This window comes from Drosophila miranda, chromosome 4 (genome assembly GCF_003369915.1).
Source record: "Drosophila miranda strain MSH22 chromosome 4, D.miranda_PacBio2.1, whole genome shotgun sequence".
NCBI lineage: Eukaryota > Metazoa > Arthropoda > Insecta > Diptera > Drosophilidae > Drosophila > Drosophila miranda.
In genome coordinates, this window is record NC_046677.1 from 26,324,335 (window position 1) to 26,348,903 (window position 24,569).

Genomic DNA, 24,569 nt, shown 5'->3' on the forward strand with positions numbered 1-24,569 from the left:
CAAGAAACAGATCTATTATGGGAGATGGGATTTTTCTATAAAAGATAGTCTCTAAGCACAGGGAATGTAGGACACCAGTAGGATAGAAGATATAGCACATTTGGTCACTTTTGAACACAATTAAATGGGGAAATGTATAGTCTTAGCAAAGCACTTTCAATGAGTCCTTTACCCAGACTTTAATAGTCTTCATTCCTTTTCATAAGCCTACATCAAAAGGTAACCAAAAATCATCGATCAATTAAACACAGTCTCGATTGATGCCATCAAATACTTTCAATTAACAAAATCAACCAATAATCTCGACTCTTTTGTCATTTGCCCACAAATAAATGTCAGGCATACGCGAGTATCAGACTTCAATCATTTAACCCTCATGTCTCAATTATTTGCCACTGAATGCACTACCAATTACAATAACAATTAAAGCCATTACGAGTGGAGTGGAGAAGAGAGCCCGCATAATTATGCATCCCCAAAGAGGAGATGGAATGTGGGATGTGTGGATATGGATTCTGTGAGAGCTGGAGCGAAACGGTAGCCTGATTCTGATTGACCGCTGCCACGGAATGACACTAGGCTCTGCTGCTGCTGATGCTGCTGCTCTTTGCTGGAGAGTTGCATAACCAAGTGGCAGAGTGGCGCTGCCACACGATGCACATTTATGCTAATTAAGACACATCGAGTGGCAGTCAAGAGTGGCCGCCGTCGGAGCCATGGACAATCTCTTTCTCTCTTTCAGCGGTTTGCATTTTATGGTCGTTTTATTGTTTTATGTCTGTTTGCGTATATTGCCATTATAAATGCTATTATGCAGCACATTTATTATTTCATGTTGGACAATTAAAATCTACAATTTCTGTGTTTGCATTCGAGTTGAATAATGTGCAGTTATGTGTACTTGGCCAACCCACTCGCAAGTGCCGCCGCAAGTGACTGAAATTGAGCATCCAGGCCACCTGATGCAATGGGCAACACAATAGCTGGCGCTTGCAGGAGACTTACACGATTCCCACAACTGAAAGTCTAATAAATGGGCGACCTTGATTAAGCTCAAACAATGCTAGGGAATCGCATGCAGACCGTGTAGAAATGGGTTACAGCGGAGACCTCTCATTGCAGCGAACGATGAGAAGCTCTTAATGGGTCAGCTCTTTGTCTTTTTTTTTGTGTCTCGACTAAGAATTGGTTTCTTTAAAGGTTTCTTCGGATAATATCTTTGATAAAATATCTTAACCAATGACTTGATTATGAAGGATACGACTATTGTTCTTAGACAGTTATATGTATATACACTCAAAAGCTTTATATCACAGCTCCTATAGGTTCATAAACCTCCTCTGAACTATAGGAGTTTTGACTTACCCTCGATTGGCATTCAAATTTAATCGTTTTCCCCCCTCTGTATTTTGCAATTTTTCGACATAATCCAATTCATTTTCCCCTACCCACAAAGCCCATTCATACACATAGTCCATTCCAATACCGAAACCGAAATGTTTTTAATCAAAAACTTGCTAAGCCCGGAAAAATGCGATTTGGTATTCAACTTTCCATGTACATGTATGTGTGGGTTGTATCTGTGTGTGTGTATTAGCCATTGCCCTGCATGTGGCTGCATTTTTGATGCCATTGTCTGGGTCCAGGGGGCTAATGGTAAAGCAATCCAATCCCCTCTATGATTTTGCAGCTGCCTGGGATCAGAACTCAGAATCCAGGAACCAAAACATGCAAATTCACGGACAAAGCCAGCACCCAGCTTTCAAACTCAACTCTCAACTCTGGCAGAAAAATAGGGAAAATTCAAAAATCGCATTTGCTTCAGGTTTCAACACAAAGATTACCCCACTCCCACATACACAGGCATTCCTGCACTGAAATAAAAGTTTAGACATGGAAACACACACAATTTTCGTGCTAAACAACAGCTTCCATTTGCATGTTTCCATTATTAACTTTTAACTTTAATATTTGGTGGTGAAATCTCGATTTTTAGTGTGTGTATAAACTGAGTACCTGGTATCTTAAGGTCGAGGGACGTGTGCCTTAGACTGTTTCAACAGTAGTATTCCAAAATTATCCGTTTTTGTCAGTGCATCGCTTGTAGGGTGTGCGCTTGGTGTGCTCTGGTGCACGTGGGTGCCTGGGTGAGCCGCAAACATTTTGATTATTTTAGTTGACTGGTGCAAAAGTGCGGCTTAATTGTTACCAACAAACAATAAGCGGAAGCTTGCGGCTTAGCTAAATCTCGACAAAACTCTGAGCCAAGCGGAAAGGGAGGGAGATGGATAGACAGACGGCCATTGTAGAGGCAGATATGTCAATCCGAACCCACAATCAACAGCATTAAAATCATCTCAGATGCCAGTCAGGCATTCGCCAGATGAGATGATGATGTTTCTACTGAAATCTTTTGTGCTGAAGAAAAAAAACCATTAAGCTCCAAAGAAAATGCACATGGCCGAAGGTAAGGCGCTGCCCGAGGACTCTGTTCGCATACATCCATTCTTTATGGCTGCTTTTCAACGCGTGTTCTGTATTTGTAAACAATTTGGACACAACACCAGCCAAAGGCACTTGTGACCTTCCTTCCTTCCGCCTTAGTACCTTTCCTTTCCTTCCTTCCTCTGTGCTCTTACCTCCTTTCACTCTCCTGCCGCTTGGGCATATATTTGTTTTGGCCTTTGCACACGCGTGATGTCAAGTTGAGATTTTTCTTGTCCACATTACCATTTCTATGGCATTTCCATATTTTGTGTCCTAGTTTTTGCTAGAAAAAGAACTATGCCTTTGGTTGAGACATTGTAGGCGCTCTGTGGCAGAGGGTGCTGTGATTTTGACCCATAAAGATTATATATTCTAGATCAAAATCTACCTCTGGCTGGCAGAAACTTTTCCTTACGCCTTGTCTCAGACTCAAATAAATGATGTACATATCTACTTTGCTTCACCTTTACATCAGTACGTACTTTAGCTATCATTCACATTCTGTTTATTGAATTGAAATGAAGCAATGAACATTTATTATGGCTACCCCTCATCTGTTTAACATTTCTCCTCCTTTTTGGATTTCTGCTTTAGCTTGTCCAGCACTTTAAGACCCTGCTCCTCGTACTCCTCCTTGGACATCCAAAAGTCATCCCGATCCTTAGTGACATTGGCCAGAACAGAGCCACCAGTGAAGACATTATTCTTGCGTGTGGGTGGATCCCAAATTCGTATCTTCATTTTCGGCATATTTACCGCATCGCATTGGAGCACTCGCTCTAAGAACAATTTCTTCAAGTCGTTCTCCAGTCGACTGGGAAATCCCGGAAACATGGTGGATCCCCCAGACAACACGATATACTGGAACAGCTTCGGACGTATGTCGATGTCCGCAGCTTGAATCACATTGAAGGCCATTTCAGCAAGGCCGGCGGCCTCGACATCGATCAAATGCGGTTGGAAGAAAGCCTCGGGCGCCTCGAAACGCTCGCCGCCGATCTTGATCACTCGACCATCGGGCAACGTATAGGACTCCACCAGTGCTGTGGTCTCCTCGGCCAGCCGTTTCTCCTGCTCGATGTCGTAGCCAACGTAGCAGAGTTTTTCCTTTATCAGTCGCACCGTTTCAAAGTCCGCCGAATTATTCAACGCGTAGCCGCGTTGCACAAGCAACTTGACAAGATGCCGCGTGATATCACGGCCGCAAACATTCAATCGCTTCGTCAACTGTGGCAGGGTAGCCTCCTCGTAGACAGCACAAATGTTCGTCACACCATCCCCGGCATCGATCACCACGCCCGTAGTCAGACCCTGGCCGTACAGCGTGAGCACCGCCTGTGAGGCCAAAAACGTGGCATCGAAGCCGTACTGCTCAAACATCACCTCCATCATCTTCTCCCGATACCTCGGGGGGATCATAGGCGGCTCGGCCAGCAGTATCTTCGAGTTTGCCGGTTCGATGTCCATCTTCTTTGGGCCGAATGTATAGTCCCACACATGGCACATGTCCTCCCAGTTAAGGATTATACCATTCTCCATGGGATGGGAAACCGCTAGCAATGACCGCAGCTTGAGTGCCTCATCGCCGACCATCACATCATCCACCTGCACGCCATTCACATCGCAAGTATTCATCGCCCGGAGAATAGGACGCCCCACTATCGAGGGAAAGATGTGCGCGGGCAAATTGCTGCCGGCAAGTCCGCACTTTACAGATTCTGTGCCATTATCACAGACAATTATGTGCCGACCCTTGGTATCCATTTTGCGAAGTAACTTAACTGGAATTCCAAATTTTATTGGCTTGTATTGTGGTTTACAATAAATTCGACAACTTACAAGTGCAACCTTTTCTTGGAAAAGTAAATTCGATGCGTAGCTGTCCTACGATGTATTGTTCTACGACTACTGCGATTTGAAGGATAGATGATGATTCGTAGAAAAGTTTTGAGGAAAGGAAGAACCACGGAAACTAGGTATGGGGGAAGCACTTATTAAGAGATGAGACAACGTTCATCGATACATCGTGAGAAATATCGATGCCTGTGACAATCATCGAGCTTAATAAAATACTGCTTTAAACTTAAATATACTCATTCTCAATTCAGACCATATTATAGCGGCATTGGCACACGCACGTTGTTGCGTCTTGAGAACTGGTTCGAATATTTCGAATAGACAACTCTGCGTTCAAAAAGGACGCAACATTTTGCTAAGGTAACATTAATCTGGTTGTCTTTCTGTTCTTTAAAGCACAGCCAAAACGAAGCACCAAGAAGCCCCGTAAAACCTATCCTTTCAATCATTTAGGACTCCAATTTGATCTCTGTGACATCCACGAATGAGAGACACTCTCCGTGGCAATAGCAATAGCAGTGATGGCCATACAAATGCCAATTTCATTTGAATTGACCAAAATGTTAATCCACATTTTTAATCAATCTGGTTGTTAATTTTAGTGAATTTGCTTTTGGTGCTCACTTTGATTGCCGAACTGTTTTGATTAGACTCTAAAATCGAATGAGGCAGAAGATGGGATGAGTTGGAAATGCAGGGCATACATGGTAGAAAATGTATTCGTGCTCTTGCCAGCAAAAACGAAATTGCAATAAAATAAAATGTATCTATTCCATAATTAACGTTTCTGGCTGTGGTAAGGGAAATAATTTATTCCATATTCCATTGGGTTAACTGAAAATATTATTATTTTAATGCATAACCAGATGTGGAATGTGTGTGGATTGGGGTATATTTAAACTCTTAAATGAATTACCACGCAAACAATGTTTAATTTGTTCTTTTTTTACATTATTTAAAACACAAAAAAATGCAAATTAAACGTGTGTGAATTAATTAATGACTGTGATGCATGGTTCTATGTTTTGAGGGGCAGAAAATAGATTCCTCTTCGATAAGACATTCTTTAGAGCGACCAGAATGAAGTTCTTTGACTTATGGCCAACTGGTTTCGGCCATGAAGTGTTAAATCAAATTTACAACAATATTAATTATGGGCTAGGCTCCGACTCCGGCAGTTTCTGCCTACTCGTCTATTTCATCCTCTCTGCTGCTCCAGTCTGGCTTCTCCTGGAGCTTATGCCACACCTGATGATGTTTCTACTGAAATCTTTTGTGCTGAAGAAAAAAAACCATTAAGCTCCAAAGAAAATGCACATGGCCGAAGGTAAGGCGCTGCCCGAGGACTCTGTTCGCATACATCCATTCTTTATGGCTGCTTTTCAACGCGTGTTCTGTATTTGTAAACAATTTGGACACAACACCAGCCAAAGGCACTTGTGACCTTCCTTCCTTCCGCCTTAGTACCTTTCCTTTCCTTCCTTCCTCTGTGCTCTTACCTCCTTTCACTCTCCTGCCGCTTGGGCATATATTTGTTTTGGCCTTTGCACACGCGTGATGTCAAGTTGAGATTTTTCTTGTCCACATTACCATTTCTATGGCATTTCCATATTTTGTGTCCTAGTTTTTGCTAGAAAAAGAACTATGCCTTTGGTTGAGACATTGTAGGCGCTCTGTGGCAGAGGGTGCTGTGATTTTGACCCATAAAGATTATATATTCTAGATCAAAATCTACCTCTGGCTGGCAGAAACTTTTCCTTACGCCTTGTCTCAGACTCAAATAAATGATGTACATATCTACTTTGCTTCACCTTTACATCAGTACGTACTTTAGCTATCATTCACATTCTGTTTATTGAATTGAAATGAAGCAATGAACATTTATTATGGCTACCCCTCATCTGTTTAACATTTCTCCTCCTTTTTGGATTTCTGCTTTAGCTTGTCCAGCACTTTAAGACCCTGCTCCTCGTACTCCTCCTTGGACATCCAAAAGTCATCCCGATCCTTAGTGACATTGGCCAGAACAGAGCCACCAGTGAAGACATTATTCTTGCGTGTGGGTGGATCCCAAATTCGTATCTTAATTTTCGGCATATTTACCGCATCGCATTGGAGCACTCGCTCTAAGAACAATTTCTTCAAGTCGTTCTCCAGTCGACTGGGAAATCCCGGAAACATGGTGGATCCCCCAGACAACACGATATACTGGAACAGCTTCGGACGTATGTCGATGTCCGCAGCTTGAATCACATTGAAGGCCATTTCAGCAAGGCCGGCGGCCTCGACATCGATCAAATGCGGTTGGAAGAAAGCCTCGGGCGCCTCGAAACGCTCGCCGCCGATCTTGATCACTCGACCATCGGGCAACGTATAGGACTCCACCAGTGCTGTGGTCTCCTCGGCCAGCCGTTTCTCCTGCTCGATGTCGTAGCCAACGTAGCAGAGTTTTTCCTTTATCAGTCGCACCGTTTCAAAGTCCGCCGAATTATTCAACGCGTAGCCGCGTTGCATAAGCAGCTTGACAAGATGCCGCGTGATATCACGGCCGCAAACATTCAATCGCTTCGTCAACTGTGGCAGGGTAGCCTCCTCGTAGACAGCACAAATGTTCGTCACACCATCCCCGGCATCGATCACCACGCCCGTAGTCAGACCCTGGCCGTACAGCGTGAGCACCGCCTGTGAGGCCAAAAACGTGGCATCGAAGCCGTACTGCTCAAACATCACCTCCATCATCTTCTCCCGATACCTCGGGGGGATCATAGGCGGCTCGGCCAGCAGTATCTTCGAGTTTGCCGGTTCGATGTCCATCTTCTTTGGGCCGAATGTATAGTCCCACACATGGCACATGTCCTCCCAGTTAAGGATTATACCATTCTCCATGGGATGGGAAACCGCTAGCAATGACCGCAGCTTGAGTGCCTCATCGCCGACCATCACATCATCCACCTGCACGCCATTCACATCGCAAGTATTCATCGCCCGGAGAATAGGACGCCCCACTATCGAGGGAAAGATGTGCGCGGGAAAATTGCTGCCGGCAAGTCCGCACTTTACAGATCCTGTGCCATTATCACAGACAATTATGTGCCGACCCTTGGTATCCATTTTGCGAAGTAACTTAACTGGAATTCCAAATTTTATTGGCTTGTATTGTGGTTTACAATAAATTCGACAACTTACAAGTGCAACCTTTTCTTGGAAAAGTAAATTCGATGCGTAGCTGTCCTACGATGTATTGTTCTACGACTACTGCGATTTGAAGGATAGATGATGATTCGTAGAAAAGTTTTGAGGAAAGGAAGAACCACGGAAACTAGGTATGGGGGAAGCACTTATTAAGAGATGAGACAACGTTCATCGATACATCGTGAGAAATATCGATGCCTGTGACAATCATCGAGCTTAATAAAATACTGCTTTAAACTTAAATATACTCATTCTCAATTCAGACCATATTATAGCGGCATTGGCACACGCACGTTGTTGCGTCTTGAGAACTGGTTCGAATATTTCGAATAGACAACTCTGCGTTCAAAAAGGACGCAACATTTTGCTAAGGTAACATTAATCTGGTTGTCTTTCTGTTCTTTAAAGCACAGCCAAAACGAAGCACCAAGAAGCCCCGTAAAACCTATCCTTTCAATCATTTAGGACTCCAATTTGATCTCTGTGACATCCACGAATGAGAGACACTCTCCGTGGCAATAGCAATAGCAGTGATGGCCATACAAATGCCAATTTCATTTGAATTGACCAAAATGTTAATCCACATTTTTAATCAATCTGGTTGTTAATTTTAGTGAATTTGCTTTTGGTGCTCACTTTGATTGCCGAACTGTTTTGATTAGACTCTAAAATCGAATGAGGCAGAAGATGGGATGAGTTGGAAATGCAGGGCATACATGGTAGAAAATGTATTCGTGCTCTTGCCAGCAAAAACGAAATTGCAATAAAATAAAATGTATCTATTCCATAATTAACGTTTCTGGCTGTGGTAAGGGAAATAATTTATTCCATATTCCATTGGGTTAACTGAAAATATTATTATTTTAATGCATAACCAGATGTGGAATGTGTGTGGATTGGGGTATATTTAAACTCTTAAATGAATTACCACGCAAACAATGTTTAATTTGTTCTTTTTTTACATTATTTAAAACACAAAAAAATGCAAATTAAACGTGTGTGAATTAATTAATGACTGTGATGCATGGTTCTATGTTTTGAGGGGCAGAAAATAGATTCCTCTTCGATAAGACATTCTTTAGAGCGACCAGAATGAAGTTCTTTGACTTATGGCCAACTGGTTTCGGCCATGAAGTGTTAAATCAAATTTACAACAATATTAATTATGGGCTAGGCTCCGACTCCGGCAGTTTCTGCCTACTCGTCTATTTCATCCTCTCTGCTGCTCCAGTCTGGCTTCTCCTGGAGCTTATGCCACACCTGAGTGACTCCGCAGCTCTAATGGGCGCATCTCCTCCACTGTGGGGCCAGCTACTCCTCCGTCTGCAGCTCCACCTCTTTGGATGCCTTCTCCAATTCCTCCTCCGACTTGTGCGAAAGATCAAAAGTCGCCAGAGAAAGAGAGAGAGACGACTCAGAAGAAAAGGAGGTACCAGGCGAAGGTGCAGATCAAAGAGGCATACGTAAACCTGTTGGAGGCAGAAGGAACTCAATTGCGAAACGAATATGCTCCCCGCTGCTTCCACCAGCAAGATCAACCAGCACATGTGGCAGAACCAGGGGCAACAACACACATGTGGCAATCAGTTGTGGGGCTGCCACTGCCACCCCACCAGACCAAACATGTTTGCTGGAGACGTTGCCTTCTCTGTTGCCTTTCTTTGGATTGTTCTGACTGCTCCTGCTCACAACGCAGAGGTCTCTGTGTCTGTCCCCAGTCAAGCGTGCCGGCCGATCTCTGGAGGAGTCCAAGTTCATTGCTCTGACAATCGCTGTCGTCTTCGTCGTCGTCTGTGGAACGTCTGTGCGGCAATCTTCATATGGTAAATGATGGAAGTACTTACAACTCACGTGTTGTGTAATTCCACATGCAAAAATATGTATCTTGATTGGCAGTGACTCTTCGGTTTCAGTCGGATATACTGAAAAGCGTTTACTGAACTTTTGATTAATCGCCCATTTCTGGCCATCACCCGCCACCCTTCCTCCTCCTACAAGGCGCCACTGAACTTGGAATGGGGTGGAAAAACCGGGTTGGATGTAGTCAAATTTGATTTATTTGACGGGCCTCCATGATGGGGCATCACCCAGCACCACAATGTGTTTGACACTTTTCCTATTTGCATAATTTCCATGAGAAAATTGAGGGGGGGAAGGCGGTCTGTCCAGAGGCACGGGGGTTGGGCGGTTTAATAACAAGAGGAGTCAATCAACCAAGGCTTAGCCTCATGGAGGATGGACTTTAGCAGTTGAGCGACTCGATCTCGGTGCGATTTGGTTGCAACAAAGTTGCATCCAATCCATTTACATACTTGCTATCAGAAGTGTCTTCCATAAATTTCTTGGGACTTTGAAGAGAACAGGAATGCCCAAGGGGGCTTCTATCTTTATAGATCTCTTCAAATTATTATGTGGTCAGGCACAAAAACCAATTTTCTCTGGAGATTTCACAAAACCTGCATTCACCAGTGGCGCCAATTTCAAATTTCCGTTTCGTTGGTAGCGCCCTGTATCAGTTTGCGGGCATTTTTGGTAACTTTTGTGTCATAGCTGCCAGCTTTTGCTAGCTTGCGGTAGCTTCCCAGACTTCCCGTAGCTCCACTGAGCCGCTAATAAAAAAATAAACGTTGAAGATTTAAAATTTCAGCAGAACAAAATATATCATCAAATGGCTGTTAGATCGCCATATTAAAACTTTTTTAAGAAACGTTTGATGTATAATTACTTTAAGAGACCTTCCAAGAATGCTGTGGATCCTTGTCATCATTTTCCATATGACTTCCATCCATAAAAGTATAAAACATATAAAGCCATTACACTTAGTAACACACCAAGGAATATTACGAACAGAATTTTGAAGTAATTTGTTGAGATGTACTGATTTTTCTTTCACTTTCGGGCGGATGGATTGTAATTCCTTCGTTGATTCCTTATATTGGGGGTGCACATCAAAACTGAGGTAGGAGATATCTTTCTTGAATATAATTTCAATTATATTTGTTCGAAGCTCCGAAACTCTAGAAGAAAAGTCGACTATGATTGTAGTATGAAAATACCAATAGAATGGATTGTGCAATGTTTGCTTGTATGCACATAAACATCCTGAAGAAAAATCTTCTTAAGCAGCTTCCAATGTTACTAAATTCTTCGAAGAGCTTTCAATAAAGATTTCAGTAAAATTCCTACGATGAGAATTTTACAGAGGATGTGTATATCCAAAGTACTTCCTCTTTCCAAATTACACCTCAAATCCTCACCGCTTCAAGAAAATCTTCCATTTATTAAAGAAAAGATAGTCCCCTCTCCAAGGGCTCATTAAATGCATTGAATGATTCGTATGTATAATCCGTTGAGTGGATTGAATGGTTGGATTCCTAGCAGTATTTGCTCTTAAAGTCGAAATCATCATCACAGCTACCGCCGGATCCCGTGGCCAGCAGCTCATCCTTGCAGCCATGATGCCTCCGATGCACATCCGTGTCGAAGCACTCATCGTGGAGACGTTTGTCGCGGCTCTTGCTGCGCTGTCTTCGATGACCATGAGATCCATGGGATCCATGATGATTGTGGACATGACTACTCGAACTATGATGATGCTCCCCGCTGGCATGGGGATGTGGATGGAGTGTGGTCTTGTGGTGGTAGGGCGTCGGAGAGCTGAGGTCCCGAGGCGGTCGACAGTGGTTGGAGGGCGGCACAGGATCATCGTAGCGTGGACAAGGATGTTCGCCCACCGGGGAAGCAGTCTCATAGCGCTTCGAGAGCAGCGTGAACTCCTGATGGGCGGAGCACAGGGCCTGCAGACGATGCAGCAGATCTGTCTCGGGCAGATCCCTGAGGTGGAGAGTGCGAGCCACGGATGTGCGGAACGATTGCAGATGCGAGAGCCGCTGATTGGCATCGGAGAGCTGAGAGCTCAAGCGATTGACATCGTCACGCATGGACTGGAAAGGAAAGAGTAAAAGGATATAGGGCTCTTGGAATAGAGTTGATCTCTTTCCACTCACATTGATCAGAGCCTCATCGCGACATCTGCGATTCTGGTTGGACTCGCAGGCGGCCTTCATCCGCTCCTTCATGGCATTCAGCTGGGAGAGCAGCCTCGTCTTCTCGTCCTCCAAATCGCAGAGCTGTGTGGACAGCTCATCGATCTTTCGCGCCCGCTCCAGCGATGTGATCTTGTACTCCACTGCCTCCGCCAGCTGGGCCTTGACCTCGGCTATCTGGGATCGGGCATCACCCAATTGGGCACTCAATTTGTCCACTTGCTTGGCCGCCTTCTTGGCCCGGCACACGGCATCATCGCGCTCGCCCTGCAGCATGCACTTGCCCCTGGCCCCATCCTCGATGATGGCCAGCTTGCGGCGCAGCAACTCCAGATGGAGATCCCGGCGCTGCACCTGCTCCCGAAGAACGCGCACACGACGCTGCAGATTGTAGACACTGCTGCTCTCCTTGAGAGGAATATCATGGCAGGATCGCTCCCGCCTCAGCTTTCCATGGCCATGCCCATGATGTGGGTCTCCGCCGCAGCAGCCCTTATCGGGCGAATGTCCATGATGATGTCCATGATGGTGGGATACCTCGTGCTCACAATGCGCTGTCAGACGCTCAGCTCTCTCCAGGAGATTGTCGGCCATCAGATTGGTGTCTGCCCCCAAGGCAGGAGGTGCCGAGCACTCGCTCCAGTTCATGGCGCTGGCCAGGCGCTGCAGGAACTCCGACAGGCCCATGTGGTCCTTCCGGAGTGTATGAATCTCTGCATGGCACTTTTCGAGCCGCTCGGACAGCTCACATTTCTGGGCCTCGCCCGAACGGAGGCGACACTCTGTGGACTGCTGGGTCTCCTTGAGCTTCTCGTGTTCGCTGGTCAGCTGATCCCTAAGCGAATGCATTTGCTGTTGGAGAAAGATTGGTCAGGGTTGGTCAGGGATTTGTCAGGGATTTGTCAGGGATTAGAGTATCCAAACGCACCGCATGCATGGCCTGGTTCTCGCTTAGAGTCTCCCTCAGCTTCTCCTTGATCAAAGTCTCGCAGGGTTCGGGGACATTCAGCAGATTGCTCAAGCCCCGCAAGAACTGCAGGCGATCTCCCTGAATCCTGTCCAGATTGTTCTGCAAACGATGGCAGCGCGACTCGAAGCCACGCAGCTCCTCCTTGAGCTTCTCCCCATTGATCTCCGACTCCGTTAAGCGATCCCTCTGGATCTGCAGATCCCTTTCGTACTGCCGGCAGCGGCCCTCCAGCTCGTGATTGTGATTCCCAGCCCCATCCAGCTGGGCGGACAGTCGCTGCTTCTCGATGTTGGCCAGGGATTTAAGATTCAGCAGCTCATTCTCGCAGGAGCTGAGCGTGTCACAGGTGGAGCTGATCTTCGCCTTGGCCCGCTGCAGCTCGATCATCACCTCCTCGGCCCGGGAGACGACACACTCGGGTGTGGCATGGGCATTCTGATTGCTCTCGCACACATCCATCCCCAGGCTGATGCTCAGGCGACGCAGCAGATCGTGGAGCTGGGCCTTGGCCTGCTCCTTCTGCGACTCCTCGTTGGCCACATGCGTCTCCAGGTGCTGGATCTTGCAGATCAGCTCCTTGTTGCGCTCATCCGAGCTGCGTTTCTCCCTTTGCACTGTGTTTATGGTGGAATCGCAACGCGCCTGGACCGCCTGCTCTCTGGATTCGGCATTCTGCAGGCGACTCTGGAGGGATCCAATGAGGGCTGTCTGTCGAGCAGCCTGTGAGCGAAGGTTCTCGATATCCACCTCCTTGGAACACAAGGCACTGCGGGTTTCAGCAAGCTGTATTGAGAATATACTTTAATTTGTCAGTTCTACCGATCCTTTGTGTTCTTTACCTCTCCTGCAAGCCGCTCTTTCTTGTAAGAAAGGGCTGCCAGCTCGCTCCGCAGGGTGGTGGTCATATCCAAGCCATGATGGTGCTCTGTGACTGTAATTCCCGCACTGCCGCATGATGTATCCAACTGGGGAAAGATATCAATCGATAAGGTTCCCTTTTGTGCTATCCTTCCAACCATGAAAGCCTACCAAATGATGATGATGCGGCGACAAGCCCCCACTCAATCCCAAATGATGGTGATGCAAATGATTGTCACTGGGCATTCTTCAATCTATCTGTTCTGCTATATATTCCTCTTTCAATCCAGTGCGAACCATTCGTTCCCAGAGCCGCGGACCAACTAAACTTTGTGCTGGGAAAGCCTTTGGGTTTTAGTGGGAGCCTAACAACCTTCTGCCTAACAACTGATGGGCAGGCACCGAGGAATTTACCTCAACATAACATCACACAATACTTAAATTTATGCTCCATAGTCGGGGATGGAAGTGGATGTGGTATGGGCATGGCATGGGCACGGGTCGTAAGTGAAAACGAGCTCAATGGCAGAAGCGGGAGCAGTAGCAGGGCTCCACTCCTGGTAGCCACGTTTACACATTGGAGAAAAACTTTGCAGTTTGTTTGCTGTTATTTGGGTCATTCACATGGTATTCATGGCGCCAAGTGGTGGAGTCAAATGCAATGCACAGAACGGACTCACGCACACGCCATGGAGCCGCGGAAGGCTTTGGGATTGCACAGTGTTGAAATTTTCGCTTTTGGCCGGAAACGGAAAATGAGGTGTGCAACTTTTGGCCAATTGTCTGCACTTTCCGAGGGCGGGGTGGAGACAAATGGGAACTGAAAATGTGTTTAATGTCCGATAAGATTGGCTATTGTGCAGGCAAGGGAATTACAGAGGAAACTTTCATATAAAGTTTCTTGATTGTGAGGGGATATCTGTGGTAGAGGGTTGGTTATTCTTCAGAGAATTCAAAGTGTTTAATATATTCCAGAAATTTGTATAATGGCCAGGACAACGTAGAATATAATGAGGATCGTCTATTATACGTTTGAATATTGAATATCGATCGAATGGGTTTATTCATCTCAATTCTCCAACAAAACATGCTTTAAAGCGTATTTTTTATATATTCTCAAGAGGAATTCTCGTGATATCTTTCTCATTATGTACCCCAATGAGTCCTCAACCACTGTAACCCGTCAGATCAACCTGCTTTTATGCAAATCCCACCCCCCCAAATGTTATCATTAGTTACCCCAAAAGAACACAACGATTTCGCCTAACAACCGCATAAATTTCACACAGAAAACAACAGTTGCGGGTAAAATTGTCATTCAATTGCGAATTCGCATTAAAGTAAAGCACATAAATCTCTGCAGTTATACGGCAATTTGGCACACGATTTTCCAGGGACTAATTTTAGCGACAGGCTGGAACAAAAAAAAAGCTCACCTGGTAAGAAGGTAATGTTCTGTGTGCAGGTGGCGACATCGTAGACATCTGCCCTGGGACAGATCCGTTTCCGTTTCCACATAGGAGCTCAAACACTTGCCAATCCTCGGTGGTATTGCCATTTGTAGTGGGGCGCGGATTTGTTGGCATTATGTAGGGAAAACTTAATCCGACTGCTGGCTGCGTTGTGTTGGGCGGCTAAAAATTTCTATTCTCTATTTTCTAAGCGTAAACAGTATGCTCAACCTGGCAACAACTACTCGTACAACAGCAAAGTTATGCGGCAACTTTCACGGTTTCACGGTTGCCAGGTGCATAAAATAACTATACATCGAGACCCCAATGTGGGGGTTAGAGCGGGGGTTACTAGGGTGACTAAATTGCACATAATTCGATTCTGTAGAACTGCAATTTCAATGCCGAAACACGCAAATCGTTTTGCCTGTAATTTCATTTGTCTCCTCGGCGGAATATGATGGTAAATGTTTGAAGTAAGTTTGGTATGGTCCCCCCACAAAAACCCCTTCTTTGAGGTCGACTTTTGTTGAGGGTTAAGTTTATGAATTTTCTATTATTATTTGTTGATTATTTTGTTTGGGTTGCCAACATAAATAAATTGATTGATTGAATGACGAAACTGTTTTCAGTCGAGAGAACTTTAGAATTTCTTTTTCTTGTCCTTGCCGCGACGTTTGTTTTGCTTATTCAACAATTTCAGAGACATGGCGGTTGCCCGTATTTCCTACATGAAGACAGAAATTACCATAGTTATGGATCGACTAAAGTTAGTTGTAGACAACATACCGCCTCCTCTATGCGGTCCCTTTCCTCCTGCTCGATTTGAGCCCTGACCTCGATTATTCGTCGCTTGAACATTTCCTGCTGATCCCTGTAGAAAACGAAATCATCCTTGACCTTTTGCAGCATGTTGCTGGTTTGATTGCACATCAGTTCGGCCTTCTCCATATCAGTCTCCAGCTTCTCCTCCCAGTCCTTGATCTTATTCTTAAAGGAATCAATCAGATATGCGTACACGTACTCTGAATTATTGTGGACCAGTGCGTCCTGTCTCATATGGGTTCTGATGTCGGTCAATTCGGTCTGCAGGAGCTCCTCTCTGCCCTGCAGTCGCATCAGTACCTGATCACTGCAGCTGCGCATCCAATTGATGCGATACCGCAGATCAATGGGTCCAACAGCTAAGCAGATAAAAGTTGCATGAGAACACTGCTCCTACGATGATCTACTGCGACTTACCCTGTTGGTGCTCGAAGTCAATCTTCATGCCCGACTGTCGGTTATCGGAGCTCCTTCTGTAGTTTTTCGAGCCTCGATTAGTAAAGGAGTTGTACTTCAGCTCCTCCTGCAATTGGCGGGCCATGTTGAAATTATGAACCCACTTTGGGTTCGTAGTGTATTTGGCAGCACTAAGCGAAGGAAAATAACACAAATGACTAGAAAACGTGGCTAATTGAATGGTGCGCTTACTGTATCAATTTCATGGAATAGTCGCATATGTCTCGTCCCTCGATGAAGTCGTCTCGGACCTCTTGCAACAGCGATATTATCTCGTGCAGATCCGTGCGAAACTTGATGCAATCCAAGTCGCTTTTGGTTCGCTCCCGCTGGATGACATCCAGATACAATTGATTGATGTGCAAACGCTGCATGAAGTGGTCCACCGACCAATGAAACAGCTTATTTGGCATGTTGTTTATCTCCCCGGGCCAGGGATTACTGAAGAGTCCGAGTTGCTTGCGCAGGCGTGGCAACATAAAGTCGACGGAGGCCTTCTGACACTCCAGCGTTATCTCGTAAAGCCTCGTGGTACGCCGCTGAATGATGCTCACGACTGTTGTGCCCCTTGATGACATTCTGGAGCGTCGAATCATCTCTTTGATGGCCAATGCCTCGAGAGTCTTCTCGGGTCCATCAAGCCCGATGAATGTCAACTCTCGCGATCTTTGTGATCGCGTTTTCTTCTCCACCTTCGTCTTGTACTGCTCCAGTACGTTCTTGAGAAACTCATCGCGGCATAGCTCTGGATCCGTTTGTTCTGGCAATGGAAATTTTATATTGTACACGGATTCCATTTCAACTCCACCGTCCAAAGGATACTCCACTCCGCCTGCACATCTCTCAGCTGCCTGCTCCTCGTCCTCCAAATCTAAAGTCCTCTCGTCCTGCATTTGTGTATCCTGTTCTTCTATAGTGTTCGCTTCCATGTTTGTAATGTGTTCTGTCGCTTGTTAGTATGATTTTCAGAAAATGTTGCTTAGTTTTTGGAATTTATTCTCTCCCATACTTTAAGGGGTATCAAAAAAACTCATGATTCATACATACATGTGAAGCTTTGACATCTTCTTTCGGGTTCTGCCATTCCCGATGTTATTCCCGAAACAAACCCCATTTCCCTTTACTCCCCATGTCTGGGTTGGCTATAAATAAAGAAGTTCTTGTTGCCGCTGGTTCTTCTGTTTCAGCAGAAAGGGCCCCAACATAATCTGGCTCGTTATACTCTTCTTTTTAGGAGAGTCTTTTACATACATCCATGCACCCACCATAGAGCGAAACCTCAAATGGTAAAACATATCGTGGAGTGAAAGAAAAACCCTTTGTACATAGGTATATCCACAATGCAACAACTTCCTTAAGAGTATACTCGACTTCGGTGCTCCTCATCTTCGTGTTCCCTGATTCTCTTTTGTTCTTTTTTCATTCTGCTGTTTCTGCTGTGTGTTCCCTTTACGGATTGGATTGGGCCAAGTGCAGTTGGGAATGGGAATGGGAATGGGAATGGGCACAAGGAATGGGGAACGACAGACAATGGCTAAACGGAGGAGAACGGAGGGCTACCTGCTGCAGCTTGCTGCGTTCCTGCTGCAATTTCTAATCGAAACGAAACCTTCTACCCTAATGATGGCCGCAGGCGGGCCCTGGCTGCTACTTTTTGGCTGTGCTTTGTCAGGGCGGGCCCTTTGTTAGCTGAAAAAAACTCTGAAATGGCATACTCCTCGTGGCTCTTGGCTCTCTCCACTCCATTCTGAGACTCGGCGGATAATCAATTTCGAGTAGTGTGTGTGCTGCCACCAGAGACATCTCATGCAACATGCTGCACCAGGATCGTACTGCTCCTTGGCCTGTTCGCCTATTCAAAATTGTTCCGTTAAAATCTGTGCGCGCTGGCTGCGGTTGCCGCAAAATGTTGCACAAACACCGCGTGGAGGCCGCCATCAACATAAGGGACTGAGACAGAGAGAGAGAGAGCATAATCAGCTCCATCCACTATGGAGCCCTTCAATGCACTCTTTTTCTCTCTCCCAGAATTCTCGCTCTCCCTCTCTGTCCGTCTGTCGGTCTGTCTGTCTCTCCCGCTGCTTAGAATTCTGTCCGCTGGGGAATGACACGGGATGGAATGGGACAGAGTGGTCAGGGTGTATGTCTGCTGTGGTGTCGTTCTTTTTCTGCATGTTCTTTGCTCTTGTTGCTGGCATTCGTTCCTGCTCGCCTGTTCAGACACACCATCGAAATTTCACATGTAATTCCCACGGCCTGAATTTTCCCACACAGTCGACGAAAGAAGCAGCGGAGGAGGAGGAGGATGAAGAGAGGACAGGCCGAGGACAGACAGACACAGAGCACACAGCAGAGAAGAGATGAGATGAGCATAAACACATACCACAAGTTGTCCACAACACAGACACATTTCTGATACACTTTCAGAGTACATATTATATTAATATTATTGCAATGCATTTCTGAACAAATCTGCATTTAAACAAGTTGCTATAAGCCGTCTGCCTTCATCTATTTATATTTATAACCATGTGTCAATTTCTGTTTGCTAAACTTTTCCTATGCACATACACAGCTAATTACATACAACCTATGCTCACTCTGCTTATTACATACACCGAGAAGTCACACAGCTAATTACATACAATCGTTTCACACTCAGCCTATTGCATACACCGATTTCCACCAGACTTTTTTAGTAAATAATTGTATTTACAGAAAGAAAGCCAGGCTTTTATTATTCATCACACTGCAAGAGTATATATAAATCGGCGCGTCCAAGTTATATTTTCTGAAAGTTTTTTTTTTATTATTGCATTGAATTTGCTCCCAGGGTCGTTGTCGTTGGTACTCTTCCGTTCCTTCATCTCTTAGTTGTTGGTCGTTTTGCTTATGCTGCTGTTGTTGCTCTTTACGCTTCTTCTGGGCTTCAGTCTCAGCCCCAGCCAAAGACCCCTACCCTCGGGGGGACGACTGGTCCGGGTCCTGGTCGTGGTCGTGGTCCCTGCTTCTTGGACACATCCGCCGCCTGTGGGTTAACATCTTCTTCATTCGGTCGTCCGTCTGTTGGCTTCGCATTCCTTTGGCCAGGTCTGGCTTCATCTGCAACCTGGCCAACACTTGGCCTCTCCTTAGTAAGGTTTCTTCACGGGCACCGTGGATGTCATAAGGAAAAACTGATCAAATATGTATAGAGATGGTACGAGATGGTATATTGAACGTAAATCAAAATATATATTGAATGAACCAGAGATAATTTTTGAGATTCTTCTACTATAATTGACTCTAATTATCTGTCTTCTTAAGAAAAAGAGAATATATTCCACCATAACTGAGACGATAATATTCTCCACTTACGTTATTCTAGGAGTTGTACGATCAGATGTTGATTTGGAATTGTGTGATCTAATGACCTAAACTGCGTCAAAATTAGCAACATGGATTTTAAAATTTAGTTTTTCAAATATGTTTGCTGGTGATTTGATTGAAGAAGAGCAGATGGATGCCACAGACATGAACTATGTGTGCCTCAAAGGTGGCAGCCACATGCACTGCAGAAAGTTTCCAACGGCCGACACCAGACTCGAGGCTATTCTCACGCCATATTCCAGCGGAGCAAAGAGCGTTCGCAGGTCATAGAAACCAATCATTTTTGGAAAGAAGGGAAAGTACCTTCAACGCGAACTTTAAAATAATCTAAGATCTTACGACATTGTATATATTTTTGTTTGATTTTGCAACACTTTTAACGGGAACATTAACAAAATCAAAACAACATATGTACATACATTTGAGTAAGCTCAATTGCAAGGCCTACTGTGCGGCCTTGAGGGAGCTGCAAGGAATGTCTAAGCAGAGGCCAGACTCAACTCGAGCCACTTCCTCCGCTGCGGTGCCTCCCTCATCCACCTCTTCTAATGGTCGGTCCATGGCCCATCCGTTCCGTTCCGTTCCTCTGCTCTGCTCTGCAGTGGTTCCCCTGCTCCGATTGCGGATAATGTGCCATTGACTTTGACTTGGCAGCAGTTATTCCAGTTATTTGAAACTCATGATGCAGCTCTGACTACTGCACTCCTGGTTCATCAATATGTTCAAGGATTTTTTCATGCTTCCAGGCGTCTCACTCACTGAACCCCATAAGGTCTTGCCATCTCGCACTCACTCGGAGAAGCCCATTGTATGTGAGAGAGATGCAGATAGAGAGAGAGAGGTAGAGCTAATGCCAGAGAGAGGTCATGACGAGTTGAATTTTTGGCAGTTCCGCTTGGCTCTGTCTGAGTTGCTGCTATCCTGTCGCCTGAACTCCACGAAGGTAACAAAAAATGCACTCGAACGGGGTCAAGTGGAGTCTGTGGATTGCCACCACTCGCCACTTAAACCACTCAATTGTCTAAATGGTGCTCCACTCAAAGCAAACAAACCCACTCTATGAATAGGCTGGAAATGAGGGATACCAGTATGAAGCTCAAAAGCTCATACATACATACATATGTAGTGTGTATCTACAGGTCGCAATTTAATAGCTCAAAAATATGATATGCATGCTCATTGGTTATGCACTGTTCGAAATTGCTCACCTACCCTCAATACACAATGCAATAATAATATCTATGTAAAGTACATGTAAATATACCTTTCGCTAAATCAAGTATTTATTTTATTGTTTTTTTTTTTTTTGATCGCCAAGTAATATCAAATTTCCTTCAGTGCAAAGAGTGTGGAGGCAAAGCTCTTTCGAAACAAACTTTTCCCTCTCCCTCACACACACACAGGCACCAGCACCACCACCAGCAAAAGCAACAACGAAACAAATGAGCAAAGAGAGCGCCGACTCATACAAAACCAAAAACAAACACACACACAAACACATGCACGATGAAATGAAATTCACACTCAGGCGAAACGGAACGCAACGAAACGAAAACGAAATCTCAAAGAGCGCCGCTCTGCTTTTGCTGCGAGCCTGTTATTTAGAGTCCATGAATCGAAATTGTGTAGCTCAAGTGAGTTTTCTGATTGGCGATTCTCCAATGGGGTTTTCGGTGAACAGTTGAATTCGAAACCGAGATGAGTGTTGGCTAACTCGAGTATTGTACTCATTCAAAGTCGCAAATAAAACGTATGCTAAAATATAAAACAGACAACGTGAATACAAGTACTCAAAACAGTGAGTGCAAATGCAGTCAACTAATGCTAATACTGCAACAACTAAATATAAAGCAAAATGTATGTTCACTTGGAAGAGAAAACCATTCTATTAATTGGGAGAATGGAAACGCTCCATCGGAGTGGGTCTGAGCGCTGACTGCGCAGTTCAGCAGCAGCCCCCACGGTACGAATGGGTCAAAAGTAGAGGTGGCCCGAAGGTTGTTGCAGCCGGCAGCCGTCTCCCTCGCCAGCTGTTGTGTACAGGTAATAGTGGGCCGAAAAGCTCTTGCGCGGGTGATCAGATGGATCCAGAGACCTCGCTATTTTCATAATTAAGAGAGGATCTAACACATAAATTACCTTTTCGGAATCAAATAATAAAATAATATTTTGCAGATTGAAAAAATATTAGTTTACCCAGGAGTAATTGGTCTTGGAAATGCAATGGTCTAGATCATTTTATGTATTGGCCGCTCTCTCGAAGAAACTGACGCTGTTGTTCACTAGCTCACAGTGGTAGCCGGCGCCGGGGTGGGCGTCGTTTCGGACAGCGTTCCGCGACATGAAGTTATCGAAGGAGCGCCACAAGTACCCCAGGCAGTAGAAGAGAAAGCATATCAAAATCGTGAAGCAGTAAGCGACACAGCCCCACAATCGGCTGCCCTGATAGGTGTCCTTGTACGGTCTGCAGTTCCTGTTGGTCTGCTGTTGATAGCAGCGTAGCCGCTCACTGAAGCAGAACTTCGGATACTGCGGATTCTGCCAGCAATGGGAATACAGCGGCATAGCCCGCTGCATACCCCGCTCCTCTGGATCGTCGAGCAAGCGGTTCACCCGCACTTTGTAGCTGCAGATGGTAACGAAATTGAAATCCAGAGCTCGGCAGGCCTCCACTGTAAAGGCGTACTGCAGCTGGATGCCGTGCCGAATTGGACGCTTCTTCAAGATGGTTCCTACGGAGTGGAACGCCTTGAGGATCTGCTCGGTGGCATCCCATGGAAAGCCAGTGATCTCCACCCACTGGAAAGGAATATCATCAAACGCGCGATAGGTCGAGACGGGTCTTTGGGGCTTCCTGGGGTGAAGCATGCTTTGGGCCAGCAGCTCCGCTTCTATCACATGAGCGGGCCAGACTTTCTTCATCTGGTGGCGCTCCTGCGCCATGGAACTTTCAGGTACTTTCTGCCACGTAGTCGGCCATCCAGGTAAGCAGCCAGTGAGTTCCTTCCTCCAGTCCCCTGTGTCTGTGCCGAATCCTGAATCGCAGCTCGAATTCCTCTGCTTCTTCCAACTGTTGCGCCACGAATCATCTTCAGTCGTGGTGCAGACATCTTCATTGGAGTGGGAGTAGACGTCCATGCTTTCGTCCTGCTGCATCATGAAGGAGTAGCGGGGATTTTCAATGAAATTTGGAAATTTACTTACAATACTTTGGAGCGGAGCGGAGCTGTTGTTTTTTTGAATTAAAAATGAGAGCCTACTGAGATTTCCATTTTCCTAGAACTTTTTTGGAGCGAACAACTTTCCGCAAACCATTTTAAAATCACTCATCTCGAAATCTAGGGCGCAAAAGACTGTGTCGTGTATGTTTACGGAAAAACCGCTCAAATGTATCGGCAAATTTAAGCACATCGTTCCCATTCAAAAAATGTATATTTGGCGCGCACCCCTCGTGTCCAGTCGATAGTATCGAAAACAGAACTTGAATTCGGTAAGGACCTCTTTCACCCGGTTGAAAACAATGAGACTCATTCCATACACAATATTGCTAATTCCATGATCACATACCCCTTGCGGAAATGTGTGTCATCCCAGGCTCTAATTAATGCAGAAACTAGTCAGTCTCTGTTTTAAACGATATTTTGCAGCTCATCGTCTGTCTACAGAGACCAAGAACTGGTACTGGGATCAGGATTTATATACAAACACCTAATCAAACGCATGAATAGGCCTTAGAAATGCAATCTAACAAAAGGTCTTTATTGATTACGTTTGAAAGCAGCTTGGAAAACAGTATTTTAATAATATTAACGAAATAGGGTATACAAATGCCCATACCCTGGTCGACAACAAATGATTCTGCAAATACCAGCAACATTGACGTCACAACCTGCGACTATTGAACATTTTTGTTGAAACCGTGTTTTTGTCAAAACAAAAAACATGCAAGTACTTAAAAGTAGTAAATATTTTTTGGGAGCCAAAAATCGATGATTCTCATTCAAACAATTTCTTTTTGGCGCTCAAGTTTGGTGGGACTTTTTGGGATTTTCTTTGGGATTTTTCCCCTCAACAATGTCCCTTACATTCCATACTCACTTACGTTTTCATACGTTTTATGTTGCTGGCAACATTAATTTGTATGGGCCAGACTTATGTGCCGAGAAATCGAGCAGCATTATCCCTTAACATTGCGCGGATTGATCAACACTTTGCATACCCTGGGGAAATGGATGTTATAGAACTAAGAAAATGTTTGTCATTTTTCAACAGCATTATTCAACGGAAAATTGAGCAATTGGAACGATTTTTCTTTTACGTTTTATTTATTTGATCTTCGAACTTGAACTTGAATTCGTCAGTATATTTACGGTATTTTTTTGAATGAGACGGTATGTTTTGGTATATTTCTGACGGTCGGACGGTATATTTTATCGATAAGTCCAATGATTACAATGCGACTCTGAGGCTCAGCTGTCGCTGGCTGTAAATTTTAGATTTTAAAATTAAAACTCACTGTAAATCTAGAAAACACTGTGTTGTGCGTGGGGACTGTGTGTAATTCGATATATTGACAAAAAACGTTCCGTTTAACAGCCTCGTTGTCGGCCGCCGCCTGTGAAACAAAGATGCTACTTGCTGCTGTCATTGCGAAATATTGCAGCAGCACACGGCGAGAACAGGAAAAACTACAACAGAAAGACATAACAAATTCTGCAACAAAAAGTAAGGAATAATCAATTAAAAACTCTTTGCACGCCAGTGTTTCAGGCGTACAGCACTGGCAGCCACCGCGCAGAGGCGCCTCTAACCTGTTGGGGTAGACGAAACGAAAATTTGTGTGAACAGCTGCAGGTCCGCTGCTTTTGGCAACAGAACTCGACGAAAACACAATGGAAATGAGAGAGGTATTGAGCCGCGAGGGGCGCGAGGCTAAGAATCTGCTAGTCTACCAGTTTTGCGACGAGACATCTACAAATTCACTGGCCAGCGTAGGCGGCGACACAACAAGCGGAGGCGTCATTATAAACGGTGACTGTAGGTGGAATCTTTTCGATT

At 45.1% G+C, this 24,569-nt stretch overlaps 6 protein-coding genes and 1 long non-coding RNA gene across 12 annotated transcripts in view; 1 reads left to right on the plus strand and 6 right to left on the minus strand.

Moving 5' to 3' along the window:
- Positions 1-2,975: 2,975 nt before the first annotated feature.
- Positions 2,976-4,430, minus strand: LOC108164284 (actin-related protein 2-like). Its single transcript, XM_017299932.2, has 2 exons — positions 4,327-4,430; positions 2,976-4,268 (listed from the first exon to the last, which is right to left on the minus strand). Exon 2 carries the CDS (start codon positions 4,249-4,251, stop codon positions 3,046-3,048), a length of 1,206 nt encoding a protein of 401 aa, XP_017155421.2. The 5' UTR covers positions 4,252-4,268; positions 4,327-4,430; the 3' UTR covers positions 2,976-3,045.
- A 1,749-nt stretch (positions 4,431-6,179) lies between these two features.
- On the minus strand, positions 6,180-7,634 carry LOC117189147 (actin-related protein 2-like). Its single transcript, XM_033394216.1, has 2 exons — positions 7,531-7,634; positions 6,180-7,472 (listed from the first exon to the last, which is right to left on the minus strand). The coding sequence occupies exon 2, from the start codon at positions 7,453-7,455 to the stop codon at positions 6,250-6,252; it is 1,206 nt and encodes a 401-aa protein (XP_033250107.1). The 5' UTR covers positions 7,456-7,472; positions 7,531-7,634; the 3' UTR covers positions 6,180-6,249.
- A 2,854-nt stretch (positions 7,635-10,488) lies between these two features.
- LOC108161480 (coiled-coil domain-containing protein 170) lies at positions 10,489-15,296 on the minus strand. 2 transcript variants are annotated; one of them, XM_017295750.2, is made up of 5 exons: positions 14,847-15,296; positions 13,392-13,517; positions 12,511-13,335; positions 11,544-12,434; positions 10,489-11,480 (listed from the first exon to the last, which is right to left on the minus strand). In XM_017295750.2, the coding sequence occupies exons 1-5, from the start codon at positions 14,994-14,996 to the stop codon at positions 10,911-10,913; spliced, it is 2,562 nt and encodes an 853-aa protein (XP_017151239.1). In that variant the 5' UTR covers positions 14,997-15,296; the 3' UTR covers positions 10,489-10,910. The 2 variants fall into 2 exon arrangements, with proteins under 2 accessions (XP_017151239.1, XP_017151240.1); XM_017295751.2 differs by lacking the exon at positions 14,847-15,296 and adding an exon at positions 13,582-13,739 and having other exon boundaries at positions 10,804-11,480.
- A 101-nt stretch (positions 15,297-15,397) lies between these two features.
- Positions 15,398-17,126, minus strand: LOC108164296. The gene is made up of 4 exons (XM_017299943.2): positions 16,335-17,126; positions 16,104-16,273; positions 15,651-16,045; positions 15,398-15,588 (listed from the first exon to the last, which is right to left on the minus strand). The coding sequence occupies exons 1-4, from the start codon at positions 17,069-17,071 to the stop codon at positions 15,505-15,507; spliced, it is 1,386 nt and encodes a 461-aa protein (XP_017155432.1). The 5' UTR covers positions 17,072-17,126; the 3' UTR covers positions 15,398-15,504.
- Positions 17,127-18,848: 1,722 nt separating this feature from the next.
- Positions 18,849-19,665, minus strand: LOC117189152. Of its 3 annotated transcripts, none has more exons than XR_004473218.1 (2): positions 19,500-19,665; positions 18,849-19,435 (listed from the first exon to the last, which is right to left on the minus strand). It is a non-coding gene; the product is annotated as an uncharacterized LOC117189152 (long non-coding RNA). The 3 variants fall into 3 exon arrangements; XR_004473216.1 differs by having other exon boundaries at positions 18,849-19,439; XR_004473217.1 differs by having other exon boundaries at positions 18,849-19,442.
- A 1,992-nt stretch (positions 19,666-21,657) lies between these two features.
- On the minus strand, positions 21,658-22,814 carry LOC108162735. 2 transcript variants are annotated; one of them, XM_017297610.2, is made up of 2 exons: positions 22,716-22,814; positions 21,658-22,661 (listed from the first exon to the last, which is right to left on the minus strand). In XM_017297610.2, exon 2 carries the CDS (start codon positions 22,647-22,649, stop codon positions 21,750-21,752), a length of 900 nt encoding a protein of 299 aa, XP_017153099.1. In that variant the 5' UTR covers positions 22,650-22,661; positions 22,716-22,814; the 3' UTR covers positions 21,658-21,749. The 2 variants fall into 2 exon arrangements, with proteins under 2 accessions (XP_017153099.1, XP_033250037.1); XM_033394146.1 differs by having other exon boundaries at positions 21,658-22,658; positions 22,716-22,810.
- Positions 22,815-23,960: 1,146 nt separating this feature from the next.
- LOC108162733 (S phase cyclin A-associated protein in the endoplasmic reticulum) overlaps positions 23,961-24,569 on the plus strand; it is a 32,793-nt gene continuing 32,184 nt past the window's right edge. Inside the window, exon 1 of one of the 2 annotated variants that reach the window (XM_017297606.2) lies at positions 23,961-24,548. In XM_017297606.2, the coding sequence (XP_017153095.1) occupies positions 24,404-24,548 (145 nt within the window). In that variant the 5' untranslated portion in view covers positions 23,961-24,403. The remainder of the gene's footprint in view (positions 24,549-24,569) is intronic. The other variant, XM_017297609.2, reaches the window with a different exon arrangement.